General features: G+C 53.9%; 1 protein-coding gene across 4 annotated transcripts in view; it reads left to right on the forward strand.

The window, feature by feature from the left end:
• MAPK4 (mitogen-activated protein kinase 4) overlaps positions 1 to 19,706 on the forward strand; it is a 44,549-nt gene extending 24,843 nt beyond the window's left edge. For all 4 annotated transcript variants that reach the window (XM_082301359.1, XM_082301360.1, XM_082301362.1 and 1 more), the window contains exons 4-7: positions 7,569 to 7,713; positions 12,405 to 12,566; positions 14,363 to 14,564; positions 16,327 to 19,706. In XM_082301359.1, the coding sequence (XP_082157485.1) occupies positions 7,569 to 7,713; positions 12,405 to 12,566; positions 14,363 to 14,564; positions 16,327 to 17,014 (1,197 nt within the window). In that variant the 3' untranslated portion in view covers positions 17,015 to 19,706. The remainder of the gene's footprint in view (positions 1 to 7,568; positions 7,714 to 12,404; positions 12,567 to 14,362; positions 14,565 to 16,326) is intronic.
• Positions 19,707 to 21,875: the final 2,169 nt, after the last annotated feature.

Raw genomic sequence — 21,875 nt, forward strand, 5'->3', positions numbered from 1 at the left:
CTTCCAGGCAGGAGCTCTTGAGCACTGGAGGAACGTGGCGGAGGCTCCGTCAGCCCGTGGGTCCACGTGTTCTGGGAGAAAGCAGAGTCACTGCATGGTCTGCAGCTGGCCTCTGGTTAGAGCTACTGTTTGGTGTTGTGAGATGAGATGAAATCTGTTCTCCTGAGCTGGGTGTGTCCACAGTGAGGTTGGGGTCCCCCATGGATCTGTTGTTGTGCCTGTGCCGAGGCTTAAACGCGCTTTGTGTTTACCAGTGGGTTCCTGCCCCTTGCTCCGTGAAGGGAGGCATGGAAGGGCAGGCAGCAGAGGACGGCAAAAAGACAATTTCATGATCCCGAGCAGATCTGTTCTGGATGCGAGTCGGGGCTGTGGGGAGAAATAGAGCCTGGGGAAAAGGAGTACGGTTGCAGGGGACATCAGGGAGCAGGCACAGGGTCGCTATCACTCTGCCTGCCCTCCCTGTGTTCCCTTCCTGACTCCTTACTTATGGCCCCACTCAGGAGGAGGCTCCTGGCTTTTCAGGTTTGTTTGTTTGAAGTCATGTAATTCCCAGAGAAAACCCCTGCAAACAAGGCAGGCTACGTGAATGCAGAAAGTCTCTGATTTAGGGAACATTGTGTTGTCAAGGACTGCGGGATCAGGGTAGGAGTTACCTGTTCGTGTCTGCTGCAGAGTTATTGTTATTTCTGAGCAATTCTCTGTAGCCTCAATAATGGCCAGTGCAGTGGAAGGAGCTGTCAAGGGCTGCAGCTTCGTGTTGGTGTTTAACTCTGCCAGATGCCGTTGCATGAGCATCCTCCAGTTCCTCACGGGGTGGGAGGCTGGAGCATCAGTGCAAAAAAACCCATCCAAGTGTGCAGAGAAAGCTGGATACTGCTCCCAAGCAGAGCTGAAAATAGCAGAAAATGCCAGTTATTGGTGACTCCTGGCAGTGGGCAGGACTGTGTTTGCCAGAGCTGGGTGCCGGGCCCTGCAGGGGCAGAGGGACAACAGGAGGGCTCAAGTGGGCTGTGGGTCAGTCCTGCCTCTGATGTCTAAGGTGACTCAGAGAAATCAATTCCTTCCCATATTTCGTGCCCAAGCCCCGCTCTCCTCCAAGGCTCGCACAGATTTACGAGCTCCGTGGCCGTGCTCGGGCAGGAGGCAGCAGCAGGAGGCAGAGCAGCGGAGCATCGCCCGTCTGAGGCTGCTGGGCCTCCACCCCAGGCTGCCTGGGCAGAGCAGGGATCCTCACAGCCCAGCCCGTGGTGCTGCCAGCCCAAGAGCAGATGAAATCCTGCATGATTCATTGCCCAAAGACCCCGTAGACCCAACCCTCTGAGGGCAGTGCGGAGCTGCACCTCTATCGCAGTGGTTTCCTGCGAGCCTCTGAGCCTCATCCGAAGCACGTGCGTTTTTCTTCTGTTGGCATGTTTTGTGTCTGCTATATGCTTACACTAATGGCTGGGCTCTGCTGACACAAAAGATTGCAGGTTGTGTGGTGTTACCAGTCCCAAAGGTCACATCGCTTCTGACCTGATGCTTCTCAAAGCCCAGACCATCCTGCTGAGTGTTAAAATGGCAGGTAGGAACCATGCTAGATTGTGAGCACAATTGTAAACACTGCTTAGAACACACACACCTCCTAAATAATAGCCCTTGCCTGGCAAGGTGTCTCGTTTGTGTGACTTTTCAGCAGGCAAACGTTGAGTTAGGATAGCAGGGTGGGAAGGGGAGAGCTTCCCAGCTCTGGGAGACACTGAGCTGGGATAACGGGGTGGGAGGGGGAGAGCTCCCAGCTCTGGGAGATGCTGAACTGGGATAACAGGGTGGGAAGGGGAGAGCTCCCAGCTCTGGGAGACTCTGAACTGGGATAATGAAGGGGAGAGCTGCCCAGCTCTGGGAGATGCTGAACTGGGATGATGGGATGGGAAGGGGAGAGCTGCCCAGCTCTGGGAGATGCTGAACTGGGATAATGAAGGGGAGAGCTCCCAGCTCTGGGAGAAGCTGAGCTGGGATAATGAAGGGGAGAGCTCCCAGCTCTGGGAGAAGCTGAGCTGGGATAATGAAGGGGAGAGCTGCCCGGCTCTGGGAGAAGCTGAGCTGGGATGATGGGGTGGGAAGGGGAGAGCTGCCCGGCTCTGGGAGATACTGAACTGGGATAATGAAGGGGAGAGCTGCCCGGCTCTGGGAGAAGCTGAGCTGGGATGATGGGGTGGGAAGGGGAGAGCTGCCTGGCTCTGAGAAATGCCCTGAAGCACAGTGAGGAGCCGGCCTCCCCCAGTCGAAGCAGAGCGGCTTTGGCTGTTGCCCGCAGCACTCGGCTGTTGTTGCTGCTCAGATACCTTTCTCCATGTGGTAAGAGCAGCACAGGGACATCTCTTTGAAACTTCTCCACAGCAAACAAAATTAATTTCCAGCTGCCAAAGTCACATCCAGATCTCGGTCTGCACCTTCACTGGCTGCTCAGACCTGACAAACTTTAGCCCTGTCTCAGATACACGAGTTTCTAAGCTCAAGCACTTACAGACATCTCTAGGGCACAGAGTGCCAGGTGCAGCAGGAGAGGCCCCTCGGGAGATGATCCTGTGCATCCACGTCTCTCTCTCATCCCATCTCTTCCCCAAAGCTCTCACCATCCAGCTGTGCAGGCTCCTTTCTTTTCCATCTCACTGCTCTTCATCCCTGGGCGTTTATCCCTCTAGAACATCTCCACATTATTGCCTTTCTCCTCGGCCGCTGCTGCTTGTGGTTTGAACACTTCACACCTTGGTGCCCAAATGGTGAGCAAAGGCGGGTTGGAGGTGAGGAGAAGAGCATTCCCAGCCTCCAGGAGATTCCTGTCCTCATGCAGGACAGGCAAAGCTGAGCTCTTCCTGCTCCATAAGCCTTCATCCCCGTGGTGATTTCAGGATTCCCTGCTGGAATGCTCTGCCATGGCCCCTCTGTCCGCAGCCCCCATGGTCCAGTGCCTGCCTGGAGGCTCCCTGGGCCTCAGATGGATGCTGCCCATCCATCTGTCCATCAGTCCATCCATCCATCCATCCATCCATCCTTCCATCCATCCCCACTCTCGTGCCCTAATAAACACCCTTGGCTCCAAATGAGAGTCCAGATCCATCTGCACCAGGTTTGGGAGGGAAGAGGGTGTAAAGGCGGGGTGCTGTCCTGCCCTGAGCACCCTCAGCTTGTGGCAGAGCAGGGAGACAGCAAAGTCGAGCGTTAAAAACTGGCATAAACACCAACCAGCAGATGTCTAGACTTTAAAATAATGAATGTTCTGGAGGGCAGACCCGTCCCTGGCTGTGCATCCTGTGTGGCGTGTCGGGCGCCGCAGCGCTGGGCAGAGCGTGGGGTGGTCCTGTCTGGGAAAGACGGGAGATTCCCGCTGGTGGGGACACAGAGACATGCGATTGCCTTCCCTCGGGTGACCAGGCCTTGAACAGAACCTTCCTTACCCTCCCTGGGCTGCACAAGATTGTCTCTTCTGGGGGCTCTGCCTGGTGCTCCAGAGCACCTGGGGACATCTGCCGATGGGTTCCCAGGGGACCTGCTCTCCCTTTGCCTGTTGGCAGCATTCCTTACACAACTAACTGGCAGAAATTCCGCGCCACGGAGGTGTATCGGCCCTTCGAGGGGGAGTTCCTGTGGCGAACACTTTGCAGACCATCTTCAAAGCTTTGAAGTCCTCCTTTAGCTTTGTACTTGCTGTCCAGTGCAAACATAATCGCTTCCAGTCCATCCAGTAAATAACAAAATTCCCGGATGGGTTGTGGCGAGGAGGTGTTCAGAGGAGGTGAGGGTGTGGGGCGTTGCTCTGTGCTCCTCTGGAGGGGACCACCCAGCACGTCCAGCCCTTGGGCAGCAGCCCATGGCCCATGCAGCCGGTGCTGAGCCTCCCTGCTGTGACCCCGACGCGTCTGTTCTCCGGCTCTGCCCTCCAGAGACGCACGTAATGGTCTGTGCTCCTGAAATAAACGCGCCCTGTCATCCCAAAACGAGAGCGTGTCACGTTGCTGGTGCCCTGCGCGACAGCCGTGCCGTTGTCCTCCTGTGGAGCCACGTTCCTGCCAGCCCGGCATCATCCATGGCCCCTCCCAGAACTGCCCTACCTGCATTTCCAACAAACGAGGTTAAAAACCCTGCTGTGAGGAGGCAGAAGCTTGCTGCTGCTCCGGGATTATTCCAAAAGCTTGGGCTTGTTGCTATTTTGAGCCCCCCATCTGCAGCAGGAGCTGATCCGGCTCCCACGGGTGAAGCAGCAGAAATCCCGATGGTGGCTGTGGACGGGGGCGTGGATACACAGGCTGTGCTTGGATCCTGACGGATTTCCAGCGTGTGAGCCCCTGCTCTGCACCTCTGCGGCTTTTTCACGGCAGAAAGAAGGGTTCTGCTGTGAAACACTCCTGGGGGAAGCCTTGGGCTGTGGCGTGGGGGGCTGCAGTAGGTGGGATCCTGAATTCCCATGTCCCCTGGATCCCTCCAGCCCCGAGGACCAGCTCCAGGCTTGGATGGTGGTTGTCTGGAGCAGCAGCAGGTCTGGTGCTCCCCATGTGCTGCCATGCTGTGCCAGGTTCCCATGGGATGCAGGTTCAGCGTGCTGTCACCAGGGCGACACCAGGATGCAGCAGCACCTGCCCCAAATTGCTTCTCCTTCTGGTATTGCGAGCAAAACACAAGATATGTGCTGTGTAGAGATGAGAAAAAACATTCCTTTTTCTTCGCTTTCCAGTTGCCTTGCTGTGCTGCTTGATACGACTTGATGCTTGTCCTACCTGTAGTGAATTCATCACCTCTGTAGATCGCCTGAGCTGTTGCCGTACACACAGGAGGAGCAGACGCAGGAAAAGGATAATTTTTTTGAAAAGTAGCATTTTGAAATTTGCAAGGGAGAAAAACAAAAATAGCATGGAAGGGCTTAGACTTGAAGCTATTTTTCAACTAACTCCATTGTTTTTTAAAGAGATTCTGGTGGTCCTCCAGTGCAGAAGGGGCTGTGCTGAATCCACAGAACATTGTCACACAGATGGATGTTCCATCTTAGTTGGCACTAATTAATACGCTTCGGCTCTTCCTGTCTGGTTGGGTCTGGGTAAGTGGTGCAGTCCTTGTGCTGGAGCCCTGCCTTGCTGAGGTGGTGGCCAGGGGTGCTGGGGCTCCCCACCCTGGCACCACAGCTGTGGGTGGGTCCTCATCCCGGGGCTGTGGCAGTGGCTCCATCATCCCGGATCCCAAAGCTGTTTCTCCAGAACGTGCCAGCCCACGGGACTGCAGTTTCTGTCTCCGGGTGGCAGGACAGGAGCTCAGGTATTTGCTAGAGGCAGGGATCTAGCCCCTGTTTTCAGCCGTGGGAAGGTGTCGGGGATGTGCCAGGGACTGGAATGCTGTGCTGCCCACTAGAGGACCTCGAGCCAGGTCGGAAAAGTCTTGATTTCCAAACCTCCCATCAGTCCTTCCCTGTATTGTCCCCCTGAGAAAGGGGAGGGATAACGCGGAGCCCAGCTGTGGAGCGCCCTGGGAAGCAGTGATGGGATGGGGAGCAGCTGCAGGTTCCTGCTCTCTGTGGCTCCCTCCTGGCCGTGGTGCTGGGGGCTCCGAGGTTTTCCGGCAGATGGAAGCAGGGAGATAACAGTCAGGCACGGGGAGATGGGCAGCAGAAGTGCTGCTAATTAATTACCACCAGAGCCGCGCACGGCAGCAGAGAGGTTGAAGATGTGTCCGCTTGGTGAGTTTCGGCAGGGAGTTTTCCCCAGGACATGAGACATGCCTGGGGAGGGAAATGCTTGGCTTGTTGTGACTTTCAGATGTTTGCAGTGTATTGCTCATGCGTTTTGCGTGGTGCACACACCCCTCGGAGGACTCACATCCATCTTGCTGTCAGCAAGGAGAAACATAGGAACGGTGTTAAGTCCATAAGGAGGGTGGCATTCCTTTCCTGGGAGAGGGAAGAAATCGGTCCAGCTGAGAATTGCCCTGGATTACTACTCTCAGAGTTTATTTCTGTGGGATTCTCCAATAAACACCAGCATCTCCATTGTTGGGAATAATTGCAGTGGCTGAGAAGTGGTGGTTTGATCCGATAATGCCTGGGGGCTTTTGTGCTGGTTCTGATTGAGCTGCATTAGCAAAAAATGTAACAGCACTAAATGAAATTTCTCAGCTAATCAGTCTCCATTACAACTTATCATGAGAAGGCCAAAATTAAAACATTCTTTTAAAAGCAAGCCCTTTATGATTAAAAGCTTGATGACTCGCACATTTGGGAGTTGGCGCAGAAACCTGCACTGGGGGAAGAGGAGCGTGATCAGCCTTGTGGTGTTTGTGGTGGTGCACTGCTCTCGTGTTTAGGTGGAGAGATGCATCCTACAGCATCCCGGGAAGCGCTGTGTAGCACAACTCCAGTTCTGCTGCAGTCTGTGGAACTAAATCAGTAGGGATGGAGTTTTTAACTCAGCTTTCATGTGGACTGTGTTCATGCTGTCTTTGCATTTTGACATTCTCCAAATGCTTCATGGCATTTAAATGCAATTCAGCTTTATAATTTAATTTTGTTTTGCCTCTCCTGCTGCACTGCAATCCACCTCCTTCTGCTAATGTGTTTCATTTAATGTAGAAAAGGCCGCTTATGAATATTCCAGTGTCATCCCTGTGGGATAACCACCCATGCCCAGCCCCTGCATGGCACTGAGGGGTGCTGGGCCATCCCTTGCCGTGCCAGGGTTATTTGCAGGCTGGGACACAGCCTTGGTTCCAGCCAGAGCTGCTGAGCGCTTGGCACTGGGGGTGAATCTCCCGGGTGAGCTCAGGAACAGGAGGCGATGTCCAGAGATGATGGCCTTTGTCCCGTGGATGCTGCCCAGAGCTTCTCATGTAGAACCAGGTCAAGCACCCAAAATGACCATCCTCGATGTGAGCAGAGCGGGACTGAGGATGAGGAGCTGCCCCTCTCCAGCCAGCTGCTGGCAGCCATGCCAGAGCCCAGCTGCGGGTGGCGAGGAGGGGAGGTGATTTATTAGGCAAGGCTCAGGCTCAGTGCAGAATAAACAGGGTTTCCCGTCTCTGTGCCAGCCAGGTACTGCCCAGAAGGGCTTTCCCACTTATCCCACGGCGTCTTGTTTTCAGGAGTCCTGGCTGAGAGCCCTTGGCAGTTCTGTTCCCCATACAGGCTTTCCTTCCACCTGCACTGGTGATCCTCCCTTTTGTTCTTCTGGACGCTGTCTCAGATGAGGGGGGATTGGGATTTGTGGGGTACATCCAAGTCCTCCAGAGGCGACCTGGAATGGCTCGGGCGGGTGTGATGTGCCAATCTGTGCTACTGAAGCCATCTGTCCCTTGCAGAAGATGCTGCAGTGCCATGGTGACAAACAGCGAGTGGGTGCTTTGCCTCGAGGAGCACTGAGGTCCCTCTGCCCGCACTGGTGTTTGTCAGGTCCTTGCAGCCCCAGCCCACCGTGGGGGCTGCCCAGGCGTGGGGGGCAGGGTTTCCTGCAGGGGCCGGCCGTGGGGCCGCAGTGAGGAGTGACCAGGGATGGGTGGAGGAGCTCTGCTGCACGCTCTCCCTCCTGACCCCCCTCTCTCTGCCCTTTCAGGGTTACCTGTCTGAGGGCTTGGTGACGAAGTGGTACCGCTCCCCCCGGCTCCTGCTCTCGCCCAACAACTACACCAAAGCCATCGACATGTGGGCAGCGGGCTGCATCCTGGCTGAGATGCTGACCGGAAGGATGCTCTTCGCCGGTAGGTTTCTGTCTCCTGTTGGTTCCTTTTTACCTCCCTCCCTCCTTGCTACCCAGTTCCGAGGCTTTCCAGCACAGCAGAGGGAATTCCGCTCTCCCTGCCAGCTTTGTAGCAGTGCTACAGAGATCCTGTGGTTGGCTGTGAGACACCAGAGCTGCTTCCAGAACAGACTTCACTTGTGCAGCCTCTGCTGTCAGACCTCGGTTGGTGCAAACTCCCATCAGGAGTGGAAAATAGTCTCAGTTTTCACTCAGCCCTCCTGTGCTTGCCTGGGAAGGACACGTGGTGGCCTGGGTGTGATGGCACCCGTGGGTGTCCGAGGCTGTGCGCCCCTGACAAGCCTTGCCGGGCAGGGACGGTCTGCTGGCAAAAGAAGAACCTCAGGGAACAAATCTTGACGGAACAACAAAACCCTTTTCGGTTTCCATGTTTCCAACAGGAAATAAGAGCCTTTTGTTGGGAGGAAGGATGCTAGAATCAATCACAGGGTGGAGTGTAAGGGCAGGAGATAATGGTGCCATGTTCCAGGAGGTTTGTACTCTGTGCCGTGGATTTGAATCATGATGGGTGTCTTCAAGCTATTTCTTTTGTCTGAGGGAAGACATTTGAATGCCACCACCCATTTTTAGGGTTTGCCTGCAGGCACAAATTGCAGCTATAAAGGTGAAGAGCAAGAAAAGAAGACAACAAAAGCACAGCAAGGAGTACATGGTTACCAATGCAGCGTTTGAAGCTCAGCTCTGATGTTCCTGAGAAGCAAATATGTATTTAATAGAGTCCCAAAAACGCTGTGTCAGGAGCAGAGCTGTGCTCCCCGAGCTGGGACACAGAGCCGTTCTTTCAGGGACGAGGCAGCTGCTCTCTGCCTGTTGAAGGAGCTGTTCCCCTTCCTGCCCGAGGTCTGCGGCTGACCTCCTGCTCGGCTGTGTCTCCATCGCCTGTGGGTGCTCTGAATGACAAGGTTTAACGCGTTTTGTGAGCAGCTGTTCGCAGAGCTGTGTAAATAAATAATCAGACCCATTAATAATGGAGGAGGACGTTTCCTTCACAGATATTTCAGCACCGCAGAGCTCCACAGGCTTGGTTCCAGCTGCTCTGCTGCTCCCGCCCCACTCCTGCTTGTGGCTTCCATATTTCTTTTGTGAAAGCTTAGAAATAAGCAGTCAGTATCATTCTGAAGAGGTCACTGAAACTGCCTCCCCATTCTTTCCTTCTTTTTGTCCTCAGTTTCACCAAAACTTTCAAGTCCAGGGCTTTCAGCTTTGAAAATCGTGCATTTAACCTGTCTGCTCCTGATGTTTCCTTAGGATGTGTTCCAGGAGCGGGGACATCCCCAGGTGCCCCTTGTCCCTGCAGGGCATTGTTTGGTCCTGCTGGGAGCCTCTGCAATCTCTGTCCTCCTGTACTTACCCCTCGCCTCAAACAGCAAAACAAGAGTTGCGTGTCGAGGTCCTCCACCAGCCATCCCAGCACAGCACCCAAGCATTCCTGGCTTTTCAAACTGGGCTTGGCCCCTCTCTCAGCCCCAGCCTGGGGTTTTGCTTTGCTCTTTGTGGGTGTAAGTAATGTTGGCTGACAGCACTGAGGTATCCAGGGTGGTTCTTTAAGCTCATTTTGTGGTAAGGCAGAGGCAAAAGTAGCCCCGGGATGGGATTCGTCTGTCTGGTCTGTGCTGTCTGCCTCAGAGGAGATTGACCTTGCCTTAAAAATGTTGATGGCTCCAGTGATGCTCGTTAAGAGCATCTGGAGACCAGGCCAACGCTCCCATGCTGGTGTTCCACGTGGCTGCAGGTGAGATCAGTCCTGTGCTGCAGCCTGGGTGAGACGCCCCGGAGCAGCCATCCCGGAACCTCCCCAGGCTGGTTCCTGAGAGCCCACAGCAGGTGGGATTTGGCACACTGAGGGCTGGGCTCAGCCAGGCACCTGTGTGAGCATCGCTTCTTGTCTGCCTTCCAGCCCAGTGAAATCACTTAACAGCTCCCCAGGTGCTGGCAGGGTGCTTGGTTAGTGGGTGGGGATCAAAACCAGGCTCAGAATATCGACTCTGTGTTGGTTGCTTTGAAATTACATCATTGTCATGGGAGCTTCTGCCCCCTGCCCCATGTTCCAAGCGGAGCCAGTGCGGGAGCCTGGCAGCAGGCAGGATGCCCGTGGTGCCTTTCATCTGCTGCTGTCCAGAGAGGAGGAGAATAAAGCCCAGCCCCTCAGAGCAGCTAAAACTCGCAAACACCTGCACAGCAACTTGGATTCACCTTTGCTGTGGCTCCTCTCCTCTTTGCTGGGAGAAGGGGTTTACCCCCAGCCAGCTGCAGCCTCTGTCCCTGCAGGATGAGCGTTTCAGAGAGCTCTGGGTCACCAGCAGCAGTGTGGTTCAGAGAAAGCTGCAAACCTGCAGCGAGTGCCTTGCCCTGGATAAATGGTTCCCTGAGCGTGCGTCAGCGGCGCAATTTAAATCGAGTGCTTAGCATAAATCAATATAATTAACTCGGCAGTCTATCTGGGGTGCTTAAGCAACGCAGGTAAATTAAGGCGATTGGTTATTAGGAGCAGATGTCACTCAGCTTCCATTCTCCCACATGAATTTTTGGATGTCCAGCAGAAAGGGACCCCAGCCCCTCCCAGAGGCCCCTTCCCTGGATGCTGTGGTGGTAGGAGCAGTTTGGATTTGGCAGAGCCCTGGGAGGACACAGCAAACCTGGCTGTCCCGGGGCTGACAGGAGTGCAGCCCATCTTCAGCAGCTCCAGTTGGGTCTGCAGGCCCTTGGAGAGCTCCCCAGCACTGGCAGCACAGAAAACAGGGAAGAGTGTCCGTAGCTGAGCAGCTACAGCTCTCTGCAGTGTCTCTTCCACCAAAAGCAGTGTCAGTGGCAGCAGGAGTGAATGGGAAGAAAGGAGTAAAAAGGAGGAAAGATTTGTCCTCGCAGATCTCCACGGGGTTCACCGGTGGGGCTGTGCCTGTGACCAAGATCTAGGAGGTGGTTTTTCTCGTGGGATCAGGGCTTACTCCCAGTGCTTGTGTGCTTCACTGGGTGCTCACAGGCTGCAAGCCTGGAGAAGGTTCTCTTGTCCAAGACAAGGTGCAGAGCTCCTTGTTCTGTCCTTGAGTAACAACAGCTTGCTGCGTTTATCCTGTCTGTGGTTCATGTTTTCCTTTCCAGCAGCTAGTACTTCCAGAAAAAGGTCCCTGGGAACTACATAAATAGGGGATAATAGAATAGAATCCGGTTTCTTGAGAGCCATAATTCAAGGCTTCCAGCATTGCATTAGCAGCTTCTTTGTGTGGCTAAAAACGGTGTCTTTTGGCTGCCAGGTGTCTTCAGGGAGCAGTGGCTGGGGCTGCACGGAGGGAAAAGCCACAAAGCCTTTGTGGCTTTTGTCACCCTGTAATTTTGATCACAGCTTGGGAATTAGCCTGACTAACAAGGTGTTCGTTCCCTGACAGATATCTTTAGTTTCCCCCAGAGTCACGCTGTGAATCTCTAAATGACCTAAAATTAGTTCTTCTGCAGGGAAGTGAATTAATTTGCCCGCGATTGATACGGGAAGGGCATCCCTGCCTTGGTCTTTTTTTGCTTTTGCTATTGCTTTATCTTCTCCCAGGGCACTGATCCGAGTGGACGTGTGTGGCAGTGGTGACCAGCTGGGCTCATGTCAGCACTGTCTGGGGTTGTGTGAGTTCACTGCCATGTCACTGAGCTCTGCCGTGTGGGGTGAAAGTGGCCGTGACTGAATGGAACCAAAATCTGCTGGAGTGGCGAGCCCAGGATGGGAGGAGACGGTTTCCCAGCATCGATGATGGGACCCACCCTTGTCCCAGGGGGTTGTGTTGGGGGTCAGCTCCGTGGGTGTGAGTCTGGAAAACTCCTGCCGACCCACAGGGAGCTCTGGGCTGTGGAGGGCGGCCCCTGTAAGATGTCAGGGACCTCCACAGGAACGGGGTTGCCTCAGGGCAAGTGGTCTCCTGCGGGTTGGCCTCCCTGCGCTCCCTGCTGACTGATCAGAAGTGCAACCTCAGTAAATGAGGTTGCCTCTTGTTATTGTGGGTCAAACAGGCACTGCTTGCCATTGAAGCAACCCAAAATCCGTGGCTGGGACAGCAGGCACTTGGTAGCCCGAAAATGCCCATTGTTTTGCCTGCCCCGGGCCCCTCCCTGCCTCAGTGGCGGGTCCTGCCCCTAATGACAGAGTATTGCTGACCGGCCCTGCTGGCCCACAGAGATCAGCGGCGCGGCTCGCGTTCCTGCCAGGCTGCCCGTGCGCTCGCCGGAGGCTGGGCACCAGCCCCGAGCTCTTGGTCACAGCCAGTGGAGTGCTGAAGGACGGGGTTGGCGCTCACTGACGAGGCGCTCCGCTCCACGGGCGCCGCTGCTCCCCTCCTCTCGCTGACGGGCAGCCAGTCCTGAGCGGGGCTTTGGGGATGCAGGAATAAATAGGTCCTGAAAGGAAAGGATTAAAAGCGTGTAATGGCACACAGGAGTTGTGGGGATTGTCACCAGCAGAGCCATGCCCTGGTGCCCAGCAGCCGGTGGGAGCCGGTCAGAAAACGCCTTTCCCGTTGGGAGAACGCAGAGCTTGGACACCTGCATTCCTTTAGAGATGGAGCTCGGGCACCCCTGGAGCTGGTAATACCCCGCAGCCGCCCCAATTTAACTTCTGTGCCTCATCTCACTGCCTGTCTTCTTCCCATCCAGGGGGCCACGAGCTGGAGCAGATGCAGCTGATTCTGGAGACAATCCCCGTTATCCACCAGGAGGACAAAGAGGAGCTGCTGAAGGTGATGCCCATGTTCATCAACAGCACGTGGGAAGTGCGGAAGCCGCTGCGCAAGCTGCTGCCCGAGGTGGACAGCGAAGGTACCGTGGTGGCCACTGGCTCGGCAGCGTCCTCCCGGGGCTCCTCCTGGCTGCTGTGTCTTCAGAGCTTTCCTTGGAGTGTCACAGGAGCTGTCCTGCAGGGCCAAGGGCACCAGCGCTGGAGAAGGGGGTTCAGGTCCTTGGGGGCCGCAGCGGGTGGTCCCAGCTTGGCTCCCGCGTCCCCACTGCTGCCGCCTGTCCCCGGGCCCAGCTCGCTGTCCTGCCACAGGACAGCACTCTCGATGCTGTAGCTTGCTCACAGGTAGCTCTAGGGGTGAAATACTCTTCCAAGGCACCTTGAAGGCACATCCCTGGCTTCCCACGCCTCTCCTCGAGCTGCGAGCGAGGGTTCGGCCCAGAGGTTCTTCTCAAGCCCTGTTTGTTTTCCCGCCGTGCCTCTGTCATGGGCACAATTGTGTAGTACAGCAGGACACAGGCTTTTCCCTCACAAGCACCCAGACCCCGTGAGGTGGCTGTTACAGGCAGGAACACTGACCAGGTGCTCTCCTGAGCTCTTTCTGAGGGTCAGACTGGACCTGGCCACCTGCTTTTGGGAAGATGTCAAGACCAGGCTCAGCTTACGTGTGCTGGTGTAACTCTTCCCTATAAGACGTCCTGTGGTCCTGGTGACACGATATCCATCGGCCTGGGGTGCCCAGGGACCGCGTCAGCCTCCAGCAAGCAGGAACAGATTTATTCCCTGCCATTACTGCAGGAAGAAAGGTCACCCTTGCTCCTTGCATAATTCATTGTCGTTTTCCTGCCTCTCTGACCCGTAGTACATCGTAATACATAACCTGTCGTGCGTTGTTCCGCCACGCTCCGTGCCCGCAGTCAGTGACCTCGTGAGGCTATTGATTCCTTCCTGCTTAATTAGTCCGAGCGATGAGGTGATCTCGCGGGAAACAGTCGGAAATCGGGTAATGTTTAAGCACAGAGGCAGCACGTGTGGCTGTGCTCCTGCTGAGGGCTCCTGTCCCTGCAGACGCTGCCCCTGTCACGCAGTTACACCTTCAGTGGTGATGTTCCGAAGGTGCGGAATGGAGCCGTATCTGAGGAAAGGCACGTATTTATTTTTATTGCCTGAACTCAGAGAGACTTGCCCAGGAAAGAATCAACGGGATAAGCAACAGCTTCAGTGACAGGATTTTACCTTTTCACATAACCTCGGCAAAAGGAGTCATCAAAGCAATCACAGCAAACCCCCCGCGTTTAGATTTAATTGCGCTTAAGTTTCCTGTCATCATAGGAAGAGTTCATGCGCCACAGTCTTTCTGAAATAATTCTAGCCACTCAGAGTTCTTCAAATATTAATGGGTAAAATAATTTCGTAGCCCTGGTCACGCCGAAGGCTTTTAAACATTGCAGTAAATCTAGTCCACTTCAGTTGGGCTCGAGACGTGAAAGCGGTTGTCTGAAATGCCGCGTGCTTGACGAATGGATCTGAGAGCGTGGGGTCAAATCCCAGCACCACCCAAAGGTCTTTCTGGGGTGAGATTTCAGCATCCTGCTGGGGGCCGTAGCACTGAGTGTGAAACGCGCTTCCCCTGCTGTGCTAGAAGAGGTGACACCTGGGGGCTGCAGCGTTGCTCTCCTGCAAGCTCACGGCTCCCGTGAGGGCTACAGGGGATGCAGCAGGGGCTGACGTGCCTGGTTTAGGTCCACCTGGGGCGTGACCTTTAACTCATTCCTTACTTGGAGGGGATTTGTCATGGGGGCTCCACGAGACCCGTCGTGGCAAGGAAGCTGTTACTGCCTGTGAGGAATTAGTGAGCTTGTTTGTCTCTGCTCCGCAGCTATTGATTTTCTGGAGAAAATACTGACATTTAACCCCATGGATCGATTAACGGCCGAGATGGGCCTGCAGCACCCTTACATGAGCCCGTACTCCTGCCCCGAGGACGAGCCCGTGTCTCAGCACCCGTTCCGGATCGAGGACGAGATTGATGATATCCTGCTGATGGAAGCTAACCAGAGCCAGATGTCCAACTGGGACAGGTACAGAACCAGGGCTGGGCTGGAGAGCAGGTACTGGCTTAATGCTTTAGGCAGAACTGGACTGGTAAGCCTCTGACGTGCTGTTGCCTGGGTTCCATCACATGTGTTCCAGACCCATGAGGAACACCTGCTTTTCCCTCTTCATGCCATGTTGCAATTCCAGCCCAAGCTGGCGCCTCGCTGAAGCCGACCAGAGGCTCACTGTGGATTTCCTGGGAGCCGAGCCTGCACATCCTGGTCGCTGAGCACCTTTCTGCTCGTGGTTTTATTCACAGCCCGTGTTGTCTTCAGTTGAGTTTAAGTGGCTCTGTGGCCCTTCCGTCTGCCCTCTGTCCCTATAATACAGGTTACAAAATACTATCATTCTGGTACCTTTTGGGGACAGGGCCTGATGTGGAGTGCTACATTCATCACTTCTCAAGGTGCGTAAGCCCCAGAGGCCATGGATCTGGGGGCCTTGTAAAAAATCCTGCATTGTGTTGACATTCAAATGGGTTGCTGAAAGCCGTACTGGAAGTTTAGAATGGATCACAGCCTTGAGCTGAGGTCTCTCACGTCCTAGGTGATTACCCCAGTTGCTGCGCCAGTCCCACAGCTGGGGCAGGCAGAACAAAAGAAGAAGCAGCTAAGAATTAACTGGCTTCAGTTTTCTGTAGAGCTCCTTCCAGCTGAGGGGGATGAGCTGGCTGAGGATGTCTGCAGCATTGTTCCTCTCTGCATGGTAATTAAATCCCCTTGCCTTCCTAATCCACTAGACTTCACTAGCATTGAAAAAATTACCTAAAAAACCCCTTGCCTTCACTGTCATCAGTCTCTCTGCCTGAGTGAACAAGTGTCAGGGGGGAGCCAGGTCAGTCAGGTGAAGAGGAAGGCTGGAAGCAGGATGTCTGTCTTCAGTGTATCCCCACAGTTCCAGCACCCTGCCAGCTGCAGCCCCCAAAGCAGCAAATCAGTTGCTGGAGGTCACCTTGCCACCTTCTCCACAGTGAGCTTGCTTGGTGTGACACAAGCAGCTGAGGCTGAGGCTGAGGCTGTCCTACCTCTCAGCTGGGGACATGTGGTACAGGGCTGTAGATTCTGCAGCACCAGCCGAGTGTTTGTGGACAAGAGATGATTTTGGCTGTGCTGTGGGACACCTGAAGAACAATCTGCTGTTGTGACAGAGTCCCAGTCCCTGGGATAACATTTCTTTTAAAGGCAGCTCATTTCGGAGCCAGTAAATCAGATGTCAGGCCGTGGCTAGGAATGGGTGTTGTCAGGTAATTGTGAGTAAGGGAGTTCAGCTGGCTCGAGAAGTTACCACTCAGCAAGGTGACCCTTCAGGAATGCTCTTGGTCCTGGATATCGGGGTAAAGTGGTGATGTCCAGTCTCAGTGGGGTTTAAGTTCATCTCTTTCACTGTTCTGTCCCCAGCTCACGCTGTGGTACCCGTCTGTGAGCTGGGGACAGATTGGTTATTAATGTTGTTAATCACGTTTCACTCCCGAGCGGCGGGGAGGGGATGCATGGGCATCTAAAGGACGGGGCCAGTGGGTTTGGTTGTTGAGCTGTCATTCCTGCTTCTGGTCCCGTCGCAGGCTCTTGGTAAACTACTCACCCCAATATTTTAACACACAAGGTGGTTGTCTCTGCTCTCAGTAAGACACTAGAAGCAGAGCAGCAGCAGCAGGCCAAGCCAGCAGCAGTGTGTGTGCTGGTTTGGGCACTGCTGCCCCCGGCAAAGCCGTGCTCCCTGTGTCTGACAGCAGCGTGTCTTTGGCAGGTACCACATCAGCCTCTCCTCTGACCTGGACTGGAGGCACGACAAGCACCACGACATGGACGAGGTCCAGCGGGACCCCCGCGCAGGCTCTGAGTCCACCGCCGAGGAAGCACAGGTTGACCCACGGAAATACTCACAGAGCAGCTCGGAGAGGTTCTTGGAGCTGTCCCACTCATCCATGGACCGAGTATTTGATGCCGATTGTGGGAAATCGTGTGATTACAAAGTGGGGTCGCCTTCCTACTTGGACAAATTGCTGTGGAGGGACAGTAAGCCCCACCACTACTCTGAGCCCAAGCTAATCCTAGATTTATCCCACTGGAAACGGGCCACCATCGCGCCCGCAGCTGAGCTGTCGCTGGAAGAGGAACCCTCCAACCTCTTCCTGGAGATTGCTCAGTGGGTGAAGAGCACGCAGGTGGGGCTGGAGTGTCCCAGCGCTCTGCCGGAGATCCAGGAGCGGAGCCTGCCCTCCTCTCCGCGCCATCTGCACAAGGAACCCGCCGAGGTGAACAGTGAGGCCGACCCCGAGTTTGACCTGGACGTCTTCATCTCCAGGGCGCTGAAACTTTGCACAAAACCCGAGGATCTTCCAGACAACAAGCTCAACGAGATCAACGGGGCCTGCATCTCCGAGCACCCCGGGGACATGGTTCAGGCAGAGGTGTACCAGAAGGAGCGGTGGTGAGGAACCCACGCCCGGGAAGCCCCGCTGCGCCTCCCTCTTCCTCTGGGATGGTGCGGCTGCTGCCCGGGGCTGAGCGGCTGCCGACCGTCACTGAGCATCCATTTTTAACACTGTACCAAATGCCTTTTCCAGGAAAGGCAAGCACAAGCCACATGCCCCTTTTGATGCCTTAGAAGTGCTTCTGAGGGGATCAGGAGGTGTGAATGAAATACTGAGTTTCTTATACTGCCTTAACAATCTTGCCTTGCGATCTCTGGGACCTGTTTGAAACTTAAATGTACGAGGGGAAAAATGACAGTACATGGTAGGTTTACAAACAGTAGTCAAATCAACTTCTTTTCCTTTCTTTTTCTATAGCAACTTGAGATGACAAAGACAAAATCGGCATTTTCAGTATGGTCAGATACCCTCCTGGTTGGACAGGTTCCCAAAACGCCGAACTTTGAGCTCCTCTGAGGCACCTGTGTGAGTACAGGTGTGGAATAAAGTGATGCCAGCCATCGGTCAGCAGTGAATGGAACTAGAGGTAGAGTTTGGCCATCAGACAAAAAAATAACTCTCTGAGGATGTTAATGGGGAAGAGATTTGACCTACAAAATATGGGCCGTTGGGGATTTGTTGCTTTTTTTTTTTCTGATGAAGACAAAATTTTTGCTAAGTGCATTTTGCTGGTTTGTGGTTTCTCACACCAAAACTTTCCCTTCTGTTGCGCGGGGTGCAGTAGGGGGATGCACGGGGATCTGAGCTTTCCGAGTACTTAGGAGGGCCCATGCGATGCATTTCAGCGTGAAAACCTGGTGCTGTGAGTCCTGCCTCGGACAGCTGCCCATTAGACCAGCAAATTCCAGTGGTGAGGGTTGGACAGGGGTGGAGATCTGGGAACAGGGTGTCCCACAGTGTGCTGCTGCCTGGCACCGCCAGCCACACACGCACAGACTCAGCAAGGGCACCCGCCCAGCTTTGCCACTGAAAAAGGAACTAAAGTACTTCTGGATTTCCTTCTGACAAAGATCTTGTGAAGAAAACAGCAGTTCCTGCAGCATTAGGTTTGTAACTGGCCACTTGGCTCCCAGCGTCTTTGGAAGATGCTGGTGTCAGCAGGCGGCTGTGTGTAAATAGGTGAAGACACAACTGATGGACTGTAACTTCTGTTTTCATCCACACTTCTGAGCACCTTAATAGTTAATCGGCTAACAAGAGTTTGTATATGGAAGAAATGTTCTATACTTCTATTTAGTCAAACTCGGCAGCTTTTTAAAGGGGAGATGTGTAAATAGTGCCATACAAGACAGTCTCTGCTTTCCTCGCCATCCTGTTGCTGTGCTCTCCAGCACAGTGGCTCTACTTACATTTGTAAAAGATAAACTGCTGTATTAGTAACTGCAAGGCCCATATTTAACTACTCCTGTATGAGTTATTTCTACCCTTTTAACAAGCAACCTGCTAAATGCTCTGAGATGTGAAGAAAACTCGTGTGAGACTCAGATAACTGACAGCAGCGCTTACTGTATTAACCCTGGTGTTTGCTCTTGCTGGGACCAGGTGCAGGTTTAGTTGTGGCAGGCCTTGACAAGCCCAAAAACGTGTTCTTACTGTGAAGATCTCACATCGGGGTGATGGAAATGCCACTGCTCCAGACAATGAGCAGCACCAGTGCGACGGCAGCCGGCTGCGGGGATGGGATGGGGTGCAAGGCCAGGTGCAGGGGTGGAGAAGGCATTTGGAAGGCAAAGCTGATGGAGAAGGCATCAGAAAGGCAAAGCCATTTGTCCCTGGACTTTGCTCTGAGTGTTTGGGTGTCCCCCAGAGTGGTTTAGAAAGGGGGAATGAGACAGAAACGGAGGTTTGGTTTCTGGTGTGTTGCAGATAATTGATATACCTCAACTAAAGCTCAGCACTTTCACTGGTGGTGGGGGAGATTCAGATGCCAGGAGCAGCCACCCCTGCGCTGGAGCAGATCCAATCCAGCCCCGGCAGCCCACAGCTCGCTGCCCACGGTCCTGCTCAGCCTTGCTGTGCACCCAGCAGCAGCCAGCAGAGGCTGGAAGTGGGATTGCTCGAGGGAGCGTGCTCCAGGGCAGGAGGAGGCAGCAGGAGCCACGGCTGTGTCCCATCGCCCCTCGGTGCCCACAGGAGGAGCTGATAATGCCCATCCTCTGACGGGAGAGGCACCAGCTCGCAGCCAGACACCGGGGAGCCGGCAGAGTTCAGACCCGAAGGATGAGGTCAGCACGGTGAGAATGGACTTTGGAAGCTCTTGGGACAGATGGAACAGCCCTCTGCTGCCCTTGGGTTGAGCACGGAGAGGCGCCGGCACGAGAACTCGGCACGGTCAAACCACGCCAGCGCTCTCCTCGCCCGGCGTTGGCGGTGGCCACGTCCTCTGAAACCAGAAGCCATTTTCTGTGGGCTGTTACTTCTTCCCCAGAGGCCTGCAGGACTGTTTGTTACGGCCATGGAAAGAAAGAGTTTTGCTTTAGAGTATAGTCTTGAGGGCCCGCAGTTAAAGCATAACGTTGACTCCGTAGCGAGCAAACGGAGCGCATTGCCGCCACTCCGGAATTTCCATCTCGCTTCCTGAGCTGTTATTTAATGTTGTTCTAAAACCTCAGCGTCACATGCTGGGAAAAGGGGATAAGAGGGGTGGCTTTAATTTGTTACCTGAGTGTGCTTAGCTGATCACAAGCCAGATCTGTCTCTCATTTACAGAAATAAAATGTAAGGCCTGAGCCTTCCTTGAGTGGCAGTGTGTAATTATTTTATGAATTATTATTGTTCTTACTGTGAAACGTTTATTCCAGTAGTGGGGTCTAGGTTTCTTCCGCAAATCACTGAATTCATCCAGGTTGGAAAAGACCTTTAAGAATGAACATGAAGAGCTGTGTCCCATGGATTATCTGCATTCTGGGGTTCCTTGGTGCTGGGCTGCTTTTCACCCAGCTTTGTTTTGGCAGGTTCAGGCTGTCTGAGCACTCAGGGTCACAGGGAGGGAATTCAGGCTTTGTCACCACCTGCATTTCACGTAGCTGGAAGAAGCGTTGCAGTGCAAGATCACCCGTCAGGTATTTCAGTCGGTTTGCAGAAGGCACTCGCTGAAAGAGACACGGGAGCACTGCTGCTGATGATGGTGCTGTGTGGTGGGCCCCGAGGCCACGTGGCCCTGGGATGGGTGGACAGCCTGGATTTAGCGATCTGGGCCCTAGCTGTCCCGGGTTTTATTTAAAGAACAGCAGAGGGAGCAGAAAAAACCCTCTGAAGGAAAACCCTCTCTGCGGGGGCTGCTCCTGGTGGCTCCGTGCAAGGATCTGTCCTGCCACTACGGCCACCCGCTGGCCACAAGCTGCAGCCTGGGAGTCCATCAGGGAGATGATTTAGAAACGTCTTTAAATGTCAGGAAGATGCCTCCAACGGTGCTGTCGCTGCCCCAGTGATTGTTCTTCCTCAGTCGCAGATATGTGACTATTTTTACTGCAGTTTATTTTTGATCATGCTGGGATTCAGCAGCTGTTACACCATCGCAGAGCTGCACTAACCAGATCCTCAGAGCTTTACCATTGCAGTAATAAAAACACCAGCTTCAGCTGGCTTTTCAAAGGGGCTTTGGGGACATCCTGGGAAGATTTTCCTGGGCAAATCCCACCCAGATCCCAGAGTAAAACCACAACATAGTGTCAGTGAATTTTACAAGTGGACTTTTTGGAGACTGGACTGCAGATGATCAGTGCTGTCCCTCTAAGCAATTCCACGCCACCATCTACAGCTTTTGAGAGCTTGCAGTGAGAACACTGTACAGTGTGGCATGCAGGCATTTCAGCTCTGAAATGTTCTTTTTTTTCAGCTGGTTCTGAGAGGGATTGGAGAGAACAAATGCTCCATATGGTGTTTGCTTGTGAATTGTTGCCTTTGACGTTCTGAAAGGCAGGGTTAGATTTTGAAGCAGTTCAATATTCGGGCGAATGGAGTCCTCTGAAAGTGCATCTCTGCCTTCTGAAGCCACGCTCACCACGGTATTTTAACCTGCCATCTGGGCACTGGTGAAGCTGGTTTATAACAATCATATTGCTAAATTCAGAGTAGGCTTTTTTTTTTTTATTTAGGAAAAAGAAAAGATTCTGTCTTTAAAAATACAACCTTTTCACGCAGGGTCTCACTCTGTCTGGCCTTGGGTTGTGGCGGGATAAAGTGTACCGAAAGGATCTCGGCATGGTTGCTTTGATTAATGCTGCAGTGAAAATTAGGTGTTTGAGGAAGTTTATATGGATTTTTATTAAGCTTTGTGGAGAATATAGCCAAGGACATCTTTGACAGCACAGGCTGTTGTGAAAAACAGGAGTTAATTCCTGTGTATGCCGGTGTTGCATGAAGTGTTTGTGTGTACCAGAGTACATTGATACAAGTTTCAGCAGCGTGTGACATTCCTGGCAGAAGATGTAAAGGTAAAGGTGCTGCAGGGCGTGAGCTGAGCTCTGCTCCCCCTCTCTGCTCCCGTGTCCGAGGGTGAGAGCTGCCCAGAGCCCAGCTGTGGCCACTCAGTGAGGGCTTGGGCAATGCCCTGTCCGCACATCCTGCAAATTCCTGCATAGGTCACACTGGTGGTGCTGTACATATCTTGGGCAAAACCTGGGGTGATTAAATAAAACTTTGGTAGTCCAGTCTGCAGGATGGAGCAGGTAAAGATAACCAGTGTGTGATCAAAGGTAACGGCTTCCCAGTGCCAGACAGATGGGCTATTGGGAAGGAATTGCTGTCTGTGAGGGTGGGCAGGCCCTGGCACAGGGTGCCCAGAGCAGCTGGGGCTGCCCCTGGATCCCTGGCAGTGTCCAAGGCCAGGCTGGGAGCAGCCTGGGATAGTGGAAGGTGT

This window comes from Coloeus monedula (assembly GCF_965178545.1).
Source record: "Coloeus monedula genome assembly, chromosome: Z".
Classification (NCBI taxonomy): domain Eukaryota; kingdom Metazoa; phylum Chordata; class Aves; order Passeriformes; family Corvidae; genus Coloeus; species Coloeus monedula.